The sequence below is a fragment of the Lutjanus erythropterus genome, chromosome 8, assembly GCF_056507025.1.
Source record: "Lutjanus erythropterus isolate fLutEry1 chromosome 8, fLutEry1.hap2, whole genome shotgun sequence".
In the NCBI taxonomy this organism is placed as follows: domain Eukaryota; kingdom Metazoa; phylum Chordata; class Actinopteri; order Lutjaniformes; family Lutjanidae; genus Lutjanus; species Lutjanus erythropterus.
Window position 1 is genome coordinate 17,239,401 of NC_139324.1, and position 15,908 is coordinate 17,255,308.

Below are 15,908 nucleotides of genomic sequence, written 5' to 3' on the forward strand. Positions count from 1 at the left end.
CCAGAGTGAGGCTCAGGAGGCATCCGAGCACCAATGCAAACTTAAGCATGGTTACAGAGATCACACCTGAGAAAAATAATATAAAAAACTTGCTCATACGAACAGAATATCGCAAAACATCAGCAACATCACCATTTTACCAACAAATACAGAAACAAAAGGTTTCCATAATTACCTTCAAGTCTTCGCAACTTCAGCAGACTGTTACCTAGATGGTTGAGAAGGTTGTTATTGTGTTGCTCTGAATGTTGAGCTTTTCTTTTATACAGTTCCATGAGATGATGTCATGTCATAAATATTACTGGGAAACTGCAATATTAGGAAATCTTGCACCGCAAATAGGCAGGTCAGGTAATTAAGATATCAAATTATTAAGGTGAAGCAGACTGTGTTTATATCAATGATGCTTGGTGCTCAAATGCGGTTTTTCCCAGATGAATTTTTGTACGTGAAGATGTCGATGATATTATCATCACTATCTTGCTGATGTTTACATAACCCCAGATGCAAATTCAAAAAATGTGCTGCAGAATAATTTCCTGGGTGATTATGTGTATATGTAGGTCTATATATGTATAAGGATAAATCTATATTGTATTATTATTGAATATTTTATTTCAATTGATTTCACTCTTTATTCTATTATGTTCTAAATGTAATTACTGCACATGTGTTCTATGTGTGTGTGGTATGAATGGGCAGCAACTTCCATTTTGTTTTGCAACCTTGAGTTGTACAACACTTCAAAGTCAAAGTCAGTTTTATTTGTCAATTTCTTCACATGTGCTTGACATACAAAGAAACCGAAATTACGTTTCTCGCTGTCCCAAGCGTAGACAGAGACAACAGTAAAGTGCAGATGCACAACAAGACAAGTCCTAACACTAGTGTAATATTAAAATAAATAAGTAGCTTAGGGCTTATCCCATAGCTAGTGCTTCTAACATTTACCATTCATTTACCTTCATCCTTTAATATGTTGATTACCTGATTTGCTAATTTGCTCACCTTAATGTGGAGGTGGAAGACTTCATAATAATCACAATTTCCAAATAATACTTAATGCTAATGACATGACAGCTCCTGTAACTGTATAAAAGAAAAACTCAACATGCAGCAACACATCAACCTGCTCGGCCATCTTTGAGACAGTCTGCTGAAGTTGTGAAGACTTGAAGGTAATTAAATGAATCTTTTGTTTGTGTTTTCTGTGTGAGGTTGGTAAAATGGTGATGTTGCTGATATTTTGGGATATTCTATTCCTCTGAACAACTCTGATGTTTTTTTTCTACGCCCAGTCAGAAACAGCCATACAGGCCCGTGGCTACGATCTCTGAGCTCACATAACCTTAAAAAAAAATGTGAACTGTAACATCATCAGTGAGGTAATACAACCGGCCAACCCTTTTATTTGGTTGGGCACCTTGTTCTGTATTAGGCATCCTACAAATAAAATAAAATAAAAATAAATAGAAAATAAATAAATGAATAAATAAGTAAATAAATAAATAAAAGCGGCCTGTATGGCTGTTTCTGACTGGGTGTAGGATTCACGCCTGGTCTAAGTTAGAGGAAGGCTTCAACAGTGTTGGTGCAGCAGGTCCCATCTTACCCTAAGACCCCCCTTTGCAACCCGCCCTTGACCGTCATCCTGTAAGGGAACGAGTTGTGGCTTAGACCTTCCTGGTGCAACAGGCCCCTATGAGTGTTCTACTCAGAACACTCAGGCTACGAGTACGACCATCGTTTGGCGGAACCACCCCTCATTACCCCCTGCTGTTCACCAATGAGGAGGAGGATGAAGGATGAAGCTCTATCTGAATATAAGCTGTGTTGTTCTGTAAATAAATGTCTATATGCATGAAACTACAGCAGCACTGTTGTTATTACAGTAATTACAAAGATTTTCACTGTGTGTGACAGCTTGTCAATTTTATGTAATGAGACCAATAACAAACATGGGTGACCTTTGACCCCCCTGCTTAAATAGTGAAGAAAAAAAAGCATTTCATTCTCATGTGTGACCCATCTGAAAAATGCATGACAAATTGCAGAACTCTTAGTGGTTTCTATGACATTTTCAGATGTAAATACAAACTAATGCGTCACAGTGCAGGGATGCATTTGATTAAGTGATGCAGCAGATCCTGCAGGCGTAAATGTGGGACTTGTTACTTCCAGAAATCTGTCCAGCAACTACAAGTTTCAGTCTTGGTGACTATGTGTGTTTTTTATTGAAGCAGCTGTTTTTTCTCTGACTGTTTTAATAAAAAAAATGAATGCTTTTGGTGCTGAATTTAAGACAAAGGCACTTGTTTTTAGTATGCTTTTTGAAGAAATTGTATATTATTGTAAGCTTTTTTTCTTGCTAATTATAACCTCAGTTTATGGAACAGATTCTTAAAGTCAGCTCAGTCAAGAAACCAAGCACGGCATAGCTCATTTGGTAGAGTGTGCAACCCCAAGCAGCGAGGCTGAGAGACCTCAGGAGTATCTGTGGGTTCAAATCTGACTATTTCAGAAAATGAGCCAAAATGATTGAGGAAATACTGTAAGGAGCAGCAGAATTTTCTCAACACGTCATCCTTCAGTTTATCACAAAAACTGAAAATCAATACATCTGGAGATACAGGGTTTTCACTGGATAGGAATATTGTAATGTGAAAAGTAACTAAAGTTGTCAGACTAATGTAGTGGAGTAAGTGCAACATTTGATATAGAATAATAACATTCTATAAAACAGAAATGTTCAAGTCCAAGTACTGTGAATCTGTACTTACAGTAACTACTGTACTTGAGTAAATATACTTAGTTAATTTCACCCAAGCACTGGAACCTAGGTTGGAAATGCCTAAAGTAAGCTGAAGTCAAACAAACGCAAAGCTTGTCCAGGTCATGTACTTCAGTACATTGACAATAGCTCATGTCCACCTCAGCACTTTTGAGGATACAAGAAAATATTACAGTGATTTTTATGACTGAATACTTATAATAAACCAGGAGTCTGCAGCCTTTACTCTCAAAGGAGCCATTTTTATCCAAAAGAAGAAAATATAAATCTGTCTGGGGCCACAACTATTTAATTCACACTTTTCTTTGGTATCCATGGCCAGCCTTAGGAGACATAAGACTAACCAGCAGCAAAATGTAGCAGAAAAGGTGCAGAGCCCAAAATTAAAACATTTTTATATTTGGTGTATAGGCAACACATTTTACAGTTGTGAATGTAAGAATCATTTTAGGCATACAACAATGATAAATGAAAAAAAAAGAAGAAAAAACTAATTCATTTCCTTTTAATTTTATGTCAAAGCCAGAAAGCCCTTTAAATTTAGGTGAGACTTCAGGGTCAAGGTGAGGAGGATCTGCGCGATTTTCCATCATATGTCACGTGATTCTATGTAATAATAATTAGTAATTATAAGTAATTAAATATTAATATATAGTAATATACTATATACAATATATATAATAAATAATAATTAATATATATATATAATATAATATATAATATATAATATCAATATTAAATAAATAAGTAATTATCTTATCTCAGTTCTATCACCCAAACGTGTTTAAACCTAAACAGTAGAACGTGCATCCTGGTGAGTAACGACACAAAATTGTTTATATACAAAAGTATTGTACAAGACCAACTCAACCAGTGCAGCAGTGATTTCGTGCCCGTTTGAATGAGCTACTGTCAGATGAAACTGTACTGTAGAAAATGGATGACACTCTAGTGGATGATGTGATTAGCCTAAGAGGCGTTTGGGAGAAATGCTGGGACTGCAGTGTCCGGAATTTATTTCTCCTCTCGAGTCTGGTAGCTGTCCCTCTGGGTAAGTTAGCTAGCTAATGTTCTAACGTTACACCCTGGTGTGACCATAAACATAATGTAAACTTGAGTAACATAAACAAGAGTTAATTGCTAGCTCACGAACATAGCTAACGAAAAAGAATGTGAACTTTAACATTATCAGTAAAAATGAGCAATAGTCCACCTGTCGGTTTGTAAAACAAGGTGAACATAGTGGAGAGAAATGGCCGTTAAAGGGTCACGGTATGACGTTGCCATGGCAACTCATAAACACGTTTTCATCTTGGTATTTAACACGTATGGCTGTCAGTAATGGTGTTTAATGAAGGGTGGGATGTTATCTCTATTCCTGCCATTAGCCTAAATGTGATATTTTCTTTTAAGCGGTCATTGTGGCTGCTTTCTGGTTTTTGACAGCGGAAATCAGATTAAAGTCCCACTCCGCTCAAAAATCTGTTTATTAAATTTGTTACTTATGACCTAAATGTTTGAGTTTCACTGAGCAGAATGATTTATGTGTATGTGCAGTTTGATACAGGGGGGCTGTTTTCATCTGCTAGAGGAGGAACATTTCTCTGTGCTCACCTTAAATCAAAACATGGTCTTAAGAATTTTGAAATGAAAGATATTTGCATAGTCATAGATTCTGGGTTTTCGAGAAAGAGTAAAGCGAGAGCAAGAAAGAGTAATTTAAATAATGTTGACCAAGGTAATCAAACCTTTGGGCAGAAACACCATATTAGACAAAAAATCTTATTCCAAACAAAGTATTTTTATGGGGAGGGGATCTTCAAGAAATTGATGAGCTCTGTCAATTTATACCATGTGATTTATGATATGAAGAGAAGTTTAGAAAGAAGTGTTGTATTAATTCATTTTAAACTATCATATATGTTGCTGTAATAATAATGTCTGTGTTTCCACACAGGGATTGCTGTTGGCATAGCTGCTGAGGCCCATTACGACCTGTCAGAGTTTCAAGAAGTTCACCTCACCTTTCCAGAGGATGTTACCCTGAACATGCTTCGGTCAATGATTGTTCCTGTGATAATGACCAGTGTGATAACAGGTAAGCTTTCTCACTCTGTTAACTGTTACATCAGGTTATCCACGTTACTCACTCAGCATTTAAAACAGCCATACTTGTGAAAAGTGGATAATTTCACAGTAGATACCACGAGGGTTAAGCGAGGAAACATATTTTTTGTGATTATATTGCAGTGATGTATACATATATGCACTCATACATGACTTTACTCGTCCTATAACTTTTGGTTCATATCATATGTTTTATGTTTCTCGTATAGGAGTTCCTCATCTGAGGGTTGATACCCCCATAAAGGCAGCAGTGCGTGCAGCAGTGTACTTTGCTGTGAGCACTTTAATGGCTGTGACCACAGGTAAGAGAAATGTAACATTACAATAAAGTATATTTTGATTACTTTCACCTTTGTTGTGCACATTTCTCCATACAGTCACAATTCAGTTAGCAAACAGATGTCGCCTGAAGCATCTTTTTGTTACTTAAAGTATCTTTCTTATTTTATTTGAGCATGTAATTGTCATCAACTGTCACAGATATTTTCACATACTATGTTATTTCCATATTTTATGTACATTAAATATCATAAAAGGTAACAGTGATTATTTGTGGTTACAAAAAGCAAAAGATCAACCATAAACCCTAAAGACAGGAAACTTTATTAATGATAATCAAGCTTCAGGTATGTATGGAGAACTCCTTTGGTCAGAAACTTAAGTCAGACTTCACTTAAGATTAATAAAGGACTTTATTTATTAAATATGTTGACCTTAAAAGGATCATTTGTATTATTTGAAGTAGGGTTATATGAGGTACTTATCAATAGTTAGTAGATGGCAGTCAGCACGCCGCTAGTTTGGAGAAGCAGCAAGAGTTCAGGTTTAGGAAGCTAAGCAACGTACTGCTATGAACAGAGTCAGCACCAAAACATATATTACATACATAAATTTAGCCACCTAGAAAAGGTCCACCTAAAAAAAAATCACTGTTGCGCCCCCATAGCTCAGTTGGTAGGGCGTGCGCACCATGTATTGAGGCTGTTAGTCCTCTGCAGCGGCTGCCGGTTCGAATCCCGCCTGCAGCTCATTTGCTATGTGTCATTCTCTGTCTCTTCACCCCCCTTTCCTATCATACCTTCAGCTGTCACTGTCAATAAAGGCAAAAATGCCCCAAAAATAACACTGTCGCTGTACACTATAATTTTTAACAGCCTTACCTTGCCATCGGACAGCCTTTTCTAACAGAAAATTGCCCTTATATAAGCCAAATGTCACTCTTTCCAAACCAACTGAAGACCATACGCAAAATCAGAAATTTTACCTTGCAGGTATTTTTGATTTTTGTTTTAGGTGTGGTCCAAACTCTGGGCGTGTTAATCAGCATATACTTACCTATACTGGATGAGTACCTCATACAACCCCACTTCAAATAGCACAAGCTACTCCTTTAATATTTATCTCCTCACTTGCATTTCTTTCTTGTATTTTGTATGTATATATTTACTAGATGTGTGGCAGTACCACCTTTTATCACTGTTTCATTATTTTGGTTATTAAAAAGCCACAGCAGCATATCTGGCTTGCACCACATCTTGTATTTCCTCATTTTTACCAAAACATTTTTATATATTCAAGGTTTTCTAACTGAAATGCAAAAGGAAAAATCACACAAAGGTTTTCATTTAAAAAAAAAAAAAAGTAAAATCATGCATTGCCTTTACTGTTGCAAAACAAACTTGATTTGTTATAAAGACTCTCTAATAATGCAGCAGCTGCTTTTAATGGTTTTATACCATGTAAAGAGCTCTGTCATCTTATGAAGTACTATTGAAATCATCGTTTCAATTAACAGCTACAGCATGCGTGCCATTTTTGCCACTTATGTCCGACCCTGGTTATGTGTCGTAGGGCTGACACTGGCGCAGCTATTCAAGCCTGGGGTTGCTTATGGTGCCAACAGTAGAGGGGCAGAAGATGAAAAACTCTTCACTGTGGATATCTTGTTGGATCTAGTAAGGTGAGAAGAAAGTGATGTTATGTCTGAGATTACAATAAATATTTCTATTATAGTTTGTGGAAGATTTACAAGCTGAATAATATTTCTGATCATCTGATTGAGGATAGAAGATGGTAGTGTCTGACTTTTCTTTTTTCTTTATAGAAACACGTTTCCACAGAAGCTGCTGCTGGCCTGCTTCAAAAAGGTATTTTTTCATTAAGATTAGCTATATACCATCTGTTTCTTCACTGTCCATGACAATGTAATATTTATGTGAGCACATTATTTGTTTTTCTTAGTACAAGACTGAGAGGCTGGAGTTTGTGGCACTCAAGCCAAATTCCAGGCTGGAAATGGTAAATTTTTCTCCTCTTATCACTATGAAGATCCTCTGCATTTTCAGTGACGCTTCAGAATACATGACATTCCTCTCAGACTGCTGTTATTCGTGAGTTTCCCGTTCTTGTTTCAGAATCGCACTGAAGTGCAACTGGTGGGTCGCTATGTTAAGGGAGCCAACATAATGGGCCTGATTGTGTTCTTCCTTTTCCTCGGACTGACCCTCAGGAGGATGGGAGAAAGAGGCAAATTCCTCTCTGGCATTTTCACCATCTTGAGGAAGTTCTTAATAGCTGCGATCAATGTGATGCTGTGGTGAGTGAAACACTGGAAGTATATGGTACTTTTTTTCCTCACAAAAAATTGGGCAATATAAATACTGTCATCAAGCACTACAGCTGCAACAGGCCAATGTCAGATTATAATGGTCAGGCTCTAATGTTTTTCTGCTTTGTTACTTTTAATACTTTAAATACAGTTTCCTAATTATACTTAGAAACTAATATTTTAACTTTTATTTGTTATGGAGTATTTTTAAATTGTGTTTTAGTACTTTGAGTAAAAGATCTGAATATTTCCTCTAATGTGGGTGAAACAGCATAATCTACACAAAATGTTAAAGGACAGAAATAAATATTTAATTTATTTACAGAAATAGAGAAAATATCCTTCTGTGTATAGTAGGCCTTTATGCATGAACACCAATTGAACTTTAAATATGGGAATCTTTATCTCTTCTAGCTTAATCATCATTGCTTGCTTGTGTGTTCCAAATGTTGATGAGTCACTGGCATATTCCCTTCCTTCTTTAATTGTCTTCTATCCTTTCCAGCTTCCTCCCCATCGGAGTGCTGCTGACAGTCGCCACTCATGCTGCTGTGTTTTGTGACTGGGACACCATCTACAGCCTGTTAAAGCTCGTGGCAGTGGTTGTCATTGGGTATCTTCTCCGTTCCTCATTTTGTACTGGCACCAAAATACCAATGCTGACGACACAATTTTAGTGTATTGACACTGAAGGCACATCTGTCCTCATCTGCCTCATCTGTCCCCACTGAATGGGGTCAGATGAGTATGTCTGATACCAGTGGACAACCATTTAAAATACTTTGAGTGGATGAGAGCAGACTTTATGGCCAGTAGCTGTTTATAGTCACATCCACCAGTGCAGATGTGAACCAAAGTTCTGCCCTAAAACCTGCCATTGCTTCCAAAGTTATTGACATGTGTTTTAGTGCAGCACGGGCTAAGGACTGGACAAGATGTTGTAAATGATTTCCGACATGGTTAAAAGCAGCAGCAGCATTCAAGACCCTGATTTTCTATGAATGGTTGTCAAGCCTACAGAATCTGAATTTTTCCATCCATAAGTCAGACAGTCTGTTTGGTCTCATTAGTAATTTCATGTGCTCAGTAGCATTATTCAGCAGTATTCATTGTGTATTAAACTGTGTTTCAGGCTCATAGTCCACGGAGCAGTGATTCTGCCAACGGTCTATCTTGTGTTGGTGAGAGATAACCCATGGACGGTCATCAAGGGGGCTTCTCCTGCCATACTGAGAGCAGCGCTCACTTCGTCCAGGTAAAAAAGGTTTTTGAGCTTGAGCTGTCACCATTGCTTACTTTAATATTTACCATCAAAGCTTCCAAATGCTAAATATCAATTTACATTTACATTTACATTATCAATTAACTTTTATGATTTCTTTTTTTTTTCATCAGTGTACTAATGAATAATGCCTTGTGTCTCCAAGCTCTGACACCCTGCCGCGCATGTTCCGATGCTGTGAGGACAAAAACAACATCGACCCCAGAATCAGTCGCTTCATGCTGCCCATCGGGACTAGTATCAGCATGGACGGAACCACCATTTATAGGGTGATTGCAACAGTGTTTGTTGCCCAACTGAGTGGCATCACACTGAACTTGGGCCACTTAATCACCATTGGGTAAGTCACAATCAGATTGGAAATCAGAAAGAAATAATCTTGTATTAATATTGGTTAAAATACATAATATGGGACATTAAGGAGGAGGCAGCTACATGGTGCAGTTTCATTTTTCTGTGTCTTTAAAAATCCACTTCAGTCATTCACTGAAGAGTCTGTGCGTTTTCTCTGCAGAGTGACAGCAGCATTCTCCAGCATCGTACCAGCTGAGATCCCACCAACAGTGACCACCCTCTATGTTGTCGCAGCAGTAGGCATACTTACAAGGGAAGCCTTGATCTTGGTGTTTGTCGAATGGCTGCTGTAAGTTTAATTTGTAATTTAAAGTCAGAAATGTGCACAGAATCTCTAAAGAATAATGTAGGAAGGGATTACTACAGCTGCCTCTCATAGTCAGCTGTGAGGAGGCAAAATTGTAGAAGTATGAGTTTATATTTAAAACAATATGCAGTGTTGCGCTGCTGTATTTTCTGATTTGATAGTTGACAGTGATTTTTGTCTTTCAGAAACCACTGCAACGCTCCCGTCAATGTTCTGGGTGTCTGTATTGGGACAGCACTCATTAACAAACTGTCCAAAAAGGAACTGGCAGAAAGGTAGGAGCAAGAGCTTCACAGGATAAGGTGATAGTCTGAAGCAAACTTTTTTTTTTTTCTGGGGACCCACTTTTTTAAAATGGCAAGCCATTTAGACTTCACAATAGGGAAGTCCTGGGAAGAGTTAATTGTGCAAATTATCAGTGAGTTACTTTGTGCATAAATGAACATTTTAACCATTTTTACTGCCATTTCCGCATTTGAACCTTGTTATCTTGACATGCCTTATTGAAAACAGGGGCAGAGATACTCAACATGCGTTCCCCAAGTGCAGCTTTTGCAAAATGGCAGGAGTCCAGGGGCCAGTTAATAAACATTAATAATTATAATAGCATTATTTACTGGACAAGATGATGAGTCAAATTTTGTGATGCTGGAACGCTACACTGAAGTTAGCTCGCATGTTGTGATGGTGCCAGATATTAGCAGCCTTGCATGCAGCAATTGTCATTTGGCAAATTAGATTCAGTGGTTTAGGACTGGTACGAGGACGCAAAATAAAGGCAAATTTATCCGTCTGTTTGTCACTGAATTGCTGGTTTTCATTGTCAACCTCTCCATTTTTACTGTCCTCATTAATCTGTGCCAAGCAGCAAATCCGACCCCAGCAGCCCCACACAGGTGAACTGTACACAGAATTCAAGTGTCACCATAGGTGGAAGTTGCATCACACATTTCGTTCTTTTGATTGGTCGAAGATCTATCTAATTGTGTCCAAAGGCATTTTGGTCTGTGTGCAGTGATAACACCTGTTGGAAATTGAAAATGAAGTGAGAGGGTCCAGATTATTTAACATTTGCAAATTATTTTATATTTCTAAGGCTTTAAAAAATACATTAGACGGATAAACAACCGAGAAAGGTTTCAAGATTTCTCACAGCAAGAGTCTACCTGACCCACTGGACATCAGACAGATGTTATGGCAGCAGCTGGAGGCTGCCCAACATTTATTCTGGAGTATTTACAATTTGTATCACACCATTGATGTTGTGTTTTGTCTGTTCAGGTTGGCTGGTAATAATGAGGATGAGGAGTTCTACCGAGGCCATTCAAGCACTTTTGAGAGTGCGGACTCCTATCAAACCGCAACAGAAATATAATCAGTCCAGGACTACAGCATCTCTACATGATCTCTTGATTTAAATGTGATTTTATTGTTCAATAAATAAGAAACTGCAGTTATATATTGTCATTGTTATTACATAGTAGCCTGGCCAGTGGACAATTCAGTCTGATATCACAATAATTATAAAGATGTCTGATTTAATACTGTATAACAGAGATTGTTTATGGGAAGTGTGTGTTTAACAAGAAGGGTTTTAAAAGAAAGTCGTATCTTAACAGAAAAAAAACCCCCATAAAAACAGCACATGTAAGAGTGGGTTAGATGATTGACAAAATACAGACATACAGTGTTTTGTTCAAATGGTTCCAGTTTATTGGCATCCAGCGAATCACTTTCATTACAGAAAAACACCCTACTGGTAGAATCCTGCAGCACAGTATGTTACTGCAGAAAGAAACATACCACACAGCAAGTAGGTAAGAAAACTAACTAATATCTACAGTGAAGCACACCTGGGGCAAAATGGTGCTGAAATCCTTCCTGGCATACAGAGTTTGTATTGAACGCTTTTTGTATTTATCTCTAATTTACCACTAAATTACATTTTGATCAAGACAAAAAATGTGCCAAAATTCCTCCACCAAAACACGCCCAAAGATATCTGAGTATCTTGTGACCGTGCCAGTGACCGTAATGATTAGATCCACATCTTTGATTTAATGATCATTTCTGAAGTTCACATTTTTACCTGCAGTTTGAAATATTTCGCCTGGAAAACCAAATCCATCTGACAGTTTATTGGACAGAATTTGCAGCAGCAGTTTTTGCCCAAGCTTGTTGCATCAGCAGGAAAGTTACAGCAACTGTAATCTTCTTTAACTTTAGAAAACTCTCCATCAGCAGGAGCCGTGATACAAGTAAACAATCTCTGACCTTTTATCATGAAACTTCAGATCAATTTTCCTTTCTGCATCGGACAACTTAAAATCAAATATGAGTAAAACAAATGGTACATGTTGTTGTGGCCTTGACAAAGAACTGTTTGGAAAATCTCAATGATTTTGGGAAAAAGTTGCACTTCCTGACCTCATTATCTCAATTAAGGGATTCATTATGTGGTTTGTCAACTCATCTTAAAAAAAGAAAGGGGCTGCAGAGGTGAATCTGTTGCTATTTTTGTGTAAAATATTTAATCACTAGACATCTCCACACAGATAGGACTGAGCAATATGTATAAATTATTATTCAGCATTTTAATAACATTGTGAGAGTTTAATATTTTGAGCAACTGAATATAAATTTCTTTAATATTTGAGAATTTAGCTCAAAATTATTAGTGTGTACTGATTCTTTATACTAAAACACATGTTGTGATATATAATGATGTCAGAAAAAGGTCTTCATCTGATCTACTTAGCTTGTTTTTTTGTAATTTTCATATTGCCCAGCTCTACACATACTAAAACTAAAGTATAATTAACACTTTTCTTGAGTTTTTCTCATCTGCTTTGCTCTCTAATAAAATTTACATTTTTTTTAATTAAAAAAACAACAACTTTGTTTTGAATAGTTTTCTTAAACCTCCAGGATTTGGTTTGTAAAACACACGCCTTGTCTAGTACACTTACAGTACAGTAAACATAATTACCTTTTCCATATTTCAAGCATCTGTCCAAATTAAAGCATGAAAATAATCAGGCCTGTTGAATTGCAAAATGTTACTTAAAAGGAAAAACACTTGCAAATGGGGGCACGACGCCAAAGCTCGTCTACTGAGTTAAACTACGCTGATACTGTCCAACAAAACGTATGTAGTTACCGTCTCTATGAAATGAGTGTGCCGAGTAACAGCTGTTGACCATGAGTGTCCAACACGCAACCAAAACGTACACTGACCCCAGTCTGAGCTATCTTCTCTAACTGTGCGCACACATCAAAGTCACCTATCAAACTATGTGTCAATAAAAAGCCCCCAACTGAAAGCCAAAAAATAAAAACTAATGAATGGTACATCCTCTTCACAGTGTAGTTATGAGACAGAGACTGAGACACTTTACTTGTACAATGTAATTTTCAAAACGTAAAAGATGCGGGACTTTTGAGAAAACATCCGGGGATTGAGCCTCAGTAGTCTCCCCCTAAATTCGCCTCTGCTTACAGCAAAATTTAAGTAATTGCTTGTGAACACAACATAAACTGACAAGATTTAAAGTTTTTGACAGGGTATTTTTCTGCACACTCATGTTGAAGCCACACAGGTGACCTTAAGATGTCTTCCATGCAACTCTTTAACTTCACAGCAGGAGAATGTGAATATATGTTCCTTTGTTTTCTTTTTTTTTACGCTTTTATACATTGATACATTGATTACAGCTTTTAGACAGTTATGAGTGTGCTATTAAATATCTACAATGTTGCATTAAGAATAATCATGCTAAGAAGAGCAAAGTGCAGCAGTTGCAGGCAACAGGCAGAAAGTCACATACACAGAGCTGACTGACAGGATGTAGGCACAAAATGTGCTGCTTTAACAGGTAAAAATAGGAGCTGTGTTAAAACTACACCAGAAAATATGTCTATCAGTTAGTTAGACGTAGGTGAGAGGTAGATACCAGACAGGAGCTGTTTGTGCATATGTCTCCAACTTGACTTCCTCAAAACAGGGCGCCAACACAGATGAACGAGGCGCGTGCACCCTGTCGCTGAGAGGAGGTAGCCAATCGACACACTCCACCAGCTGGCCAACAGCCAATCGGAAGAGAGATCTACCTACATTCTCTAGTTTGTCTCTGTATAGTGTAAATGACTGGGTCAGGGTAGAATAGGCAGTCAGACTTGAACTGACAAATACTCTGTTGCTGTCTTCTCCTATTGCTTCATTAACCAACACGCAGAACTCGCTCACACATATGATGATTTTAATGGACTAGAATGAGCAGGAGTTCAACAAGAATCACAGGTGTAAGTAATGAAGTTAATGATGGCTGAATCCCATTTAGGTGCTTCAGTTATCACACTTAACTGGTTCACTGTCATTGCTTACTTGGACACTTGAATAGAATAGGGTCACTGTTAAAGTTATTAGTAACATTTGTGTTTTTCCTGAAATGACAAGTCAGAACATGTGCTGTGAAAAAGACCTATTAGAGCTCTTCTCAGGACCATGTGAGTGTGAACACATGATATCTGATTTACATTTTCTCAGACTCTCCTGATAGCTTTGACATTTCTGTTATGGTGAGAAAAATTACACCAGACAATGACACTCTTTCAATTAAAAAAATGTCACAGTCTACCAGCTTTTCAAAGATACTTCTCTTTTAGTTAATTCATATGAGACCAACGTAAAGGATGGAATATTTGCTGCTCAGTTTACAAACCATTTCTTATTTAATTTACTGACAAACTCGTTTGGCATTGACAAGCCTTTATTCATCAGGCATCTCCAAAACTCACCCATCCAACCTGTGTGCATGTACAACTGATCATAACTTACTCAATAACAATGAATAAAACTATAACAGCATTTGGCAACAGCAGCCATTTCAACATAAATACCTGTAAGCAAAATAACATTTTCAAAATAAAATCCACTGTCTCTGTAAGTTTTGTACATTAAGGTACATTTGGAGCCCAGAGCTGGTAAACAGAAGAGGTGTCATTGATGGTTGGCAGAATAATGCAATATGCATTATTTCATTTCAGTCTAAAAACATCTATCAAGTGCTCATTGGTACTCTCAATTGCAACTGTATACAACTGCAGTAGTATAAAGCAGTGTTTTTTTTTTATCTTCATGCAAGTTAAATTAAGTTTTTCGATCACAAAGTTCTGCATAATTCAACCGAGTGCTGTAAAACTGAACATACACTTTTAATAAATAAAAACCCAGGTTTGAAGGACTATTGTGCCACTATAGTGCTGCATATAACCTGCAGACATGTCTTAAATCTCTGTAGATATGTAAGAATTACAGAATAATGTGATGCACCACTTCTGAAGCCCACGATTTGTCAAACAGTCCCCATCGATGCGTTCAGTATAGCATCAGAGGAACAGAAACCATATTTCATTTGCCGTACAAAAGCCAAAGAGTGGTGTCCGATATTTGAAGATCTGTGCGGAGAGTGATACAGTGGTGAATATTTATGTGATCGAAGAAGAAAGATGAGAAGAAAGAGAGACAGTGGGGGGGGGGGGGGGGGGAGACAGACAACAGGCTACAAGCACTGAAACAAACAAATCAAGTGCTTTGACTGTAACCGCTGACATTCTGCAGCGCAGTTTAGGTCCAGAGAAGAGTTACGAACATCTGTTGTGACAAACCTGATATAGGGCTGAGCAATGTATTGATATTTCATTGATATTGTGATATGAGACAAGACATCTTAGATTTTGGATATTGTTACTTTGTGATATGGCACACAATATGGTTTTAAAGGCTGCATTACAGTAAAGTGAAGTGAAGTTTTATGAACTTACCCAACTGTTATAGCTGTTCTATTATTATTTCCTTTACCCACTTAGTCATTATAACCACATTATTGATGATTATCTATCAAAAATCTCAGTGTGTTACTATTCTGTGAAAGCACCAATAGTAATTAGATCAATGCCGTCGCAATATCAATATTGAGGTATTTGTTCAAAAATATTATGTTTGTCTATATCGCCCAGCCCTAACCTGGCTGTCTCATCAAAGCTACACTAGGCAACTTCACGTTTAGTCGGCTCCAAATGGCTGCAAGATATACGGTAATTTTCTTAAAAACATACTTTAAAGAAAGATTTTCAAGAAATCTTTTAAAATTTTACCTCCCGACAGCACAATCACCTGCCTGCTTGCTGTTGCCATTAGCTTTGGTACCTCTTATAGGACTATACTTGACGACAAACAAGATATTCAATCTAGAGTTGCCAAAAATATGAGGTTTGAGGAGTCTGTTTTTCTTGATGTCACCACATCTCATGAAAAGACCAAAATCAACAATGGATTAGTCTGTCTCTCAGTACTGTCTGTCTTCCCTACACTGTCAGTCCCAAACCCATTTGTTCCTCTTGGATACATAAATCATTGCATTTCTTTAAAGGGTCCAGT

The 15,908-nt window shown here is 37.4% G+C and overlaps 1 protein-coding gene across 1 annotated transcript; it reads left to right on the top strand.

Annotated features, from left to right (window-relative positions):
* Positions 1-3,727: 3,727 nt before the first annotated feature.
* On the top strand, positions 3,728-10,844 carry LOC146322681 (excitatory amino acid transporter 3-like). Its single transcript, XM_084725488.1, has 13 exons — positions 3,728-3,842; positions 4,749-4,889; positions 5,128-5,220; positions 6,770-6,878; positions 7,023-7,065; positions 7,160-7,216; positions 7,333-7,514; positions 8,032-8,139; positions 8,659-8,781; positions 8,954-9,148; positions 9,323-9,451; positions 9,655-9,744; positions 10,751-10,844. Exons 1-13 carry the CDS (start codon positions 3,728-3,730, stop codon positions 10,842-10,844), a joined length of 1,479 nt encoding a protein of 492 aa, XP_084581614.1.
* Positions 10,845-15,908: the final 5,064 nt, after the last annotated feature.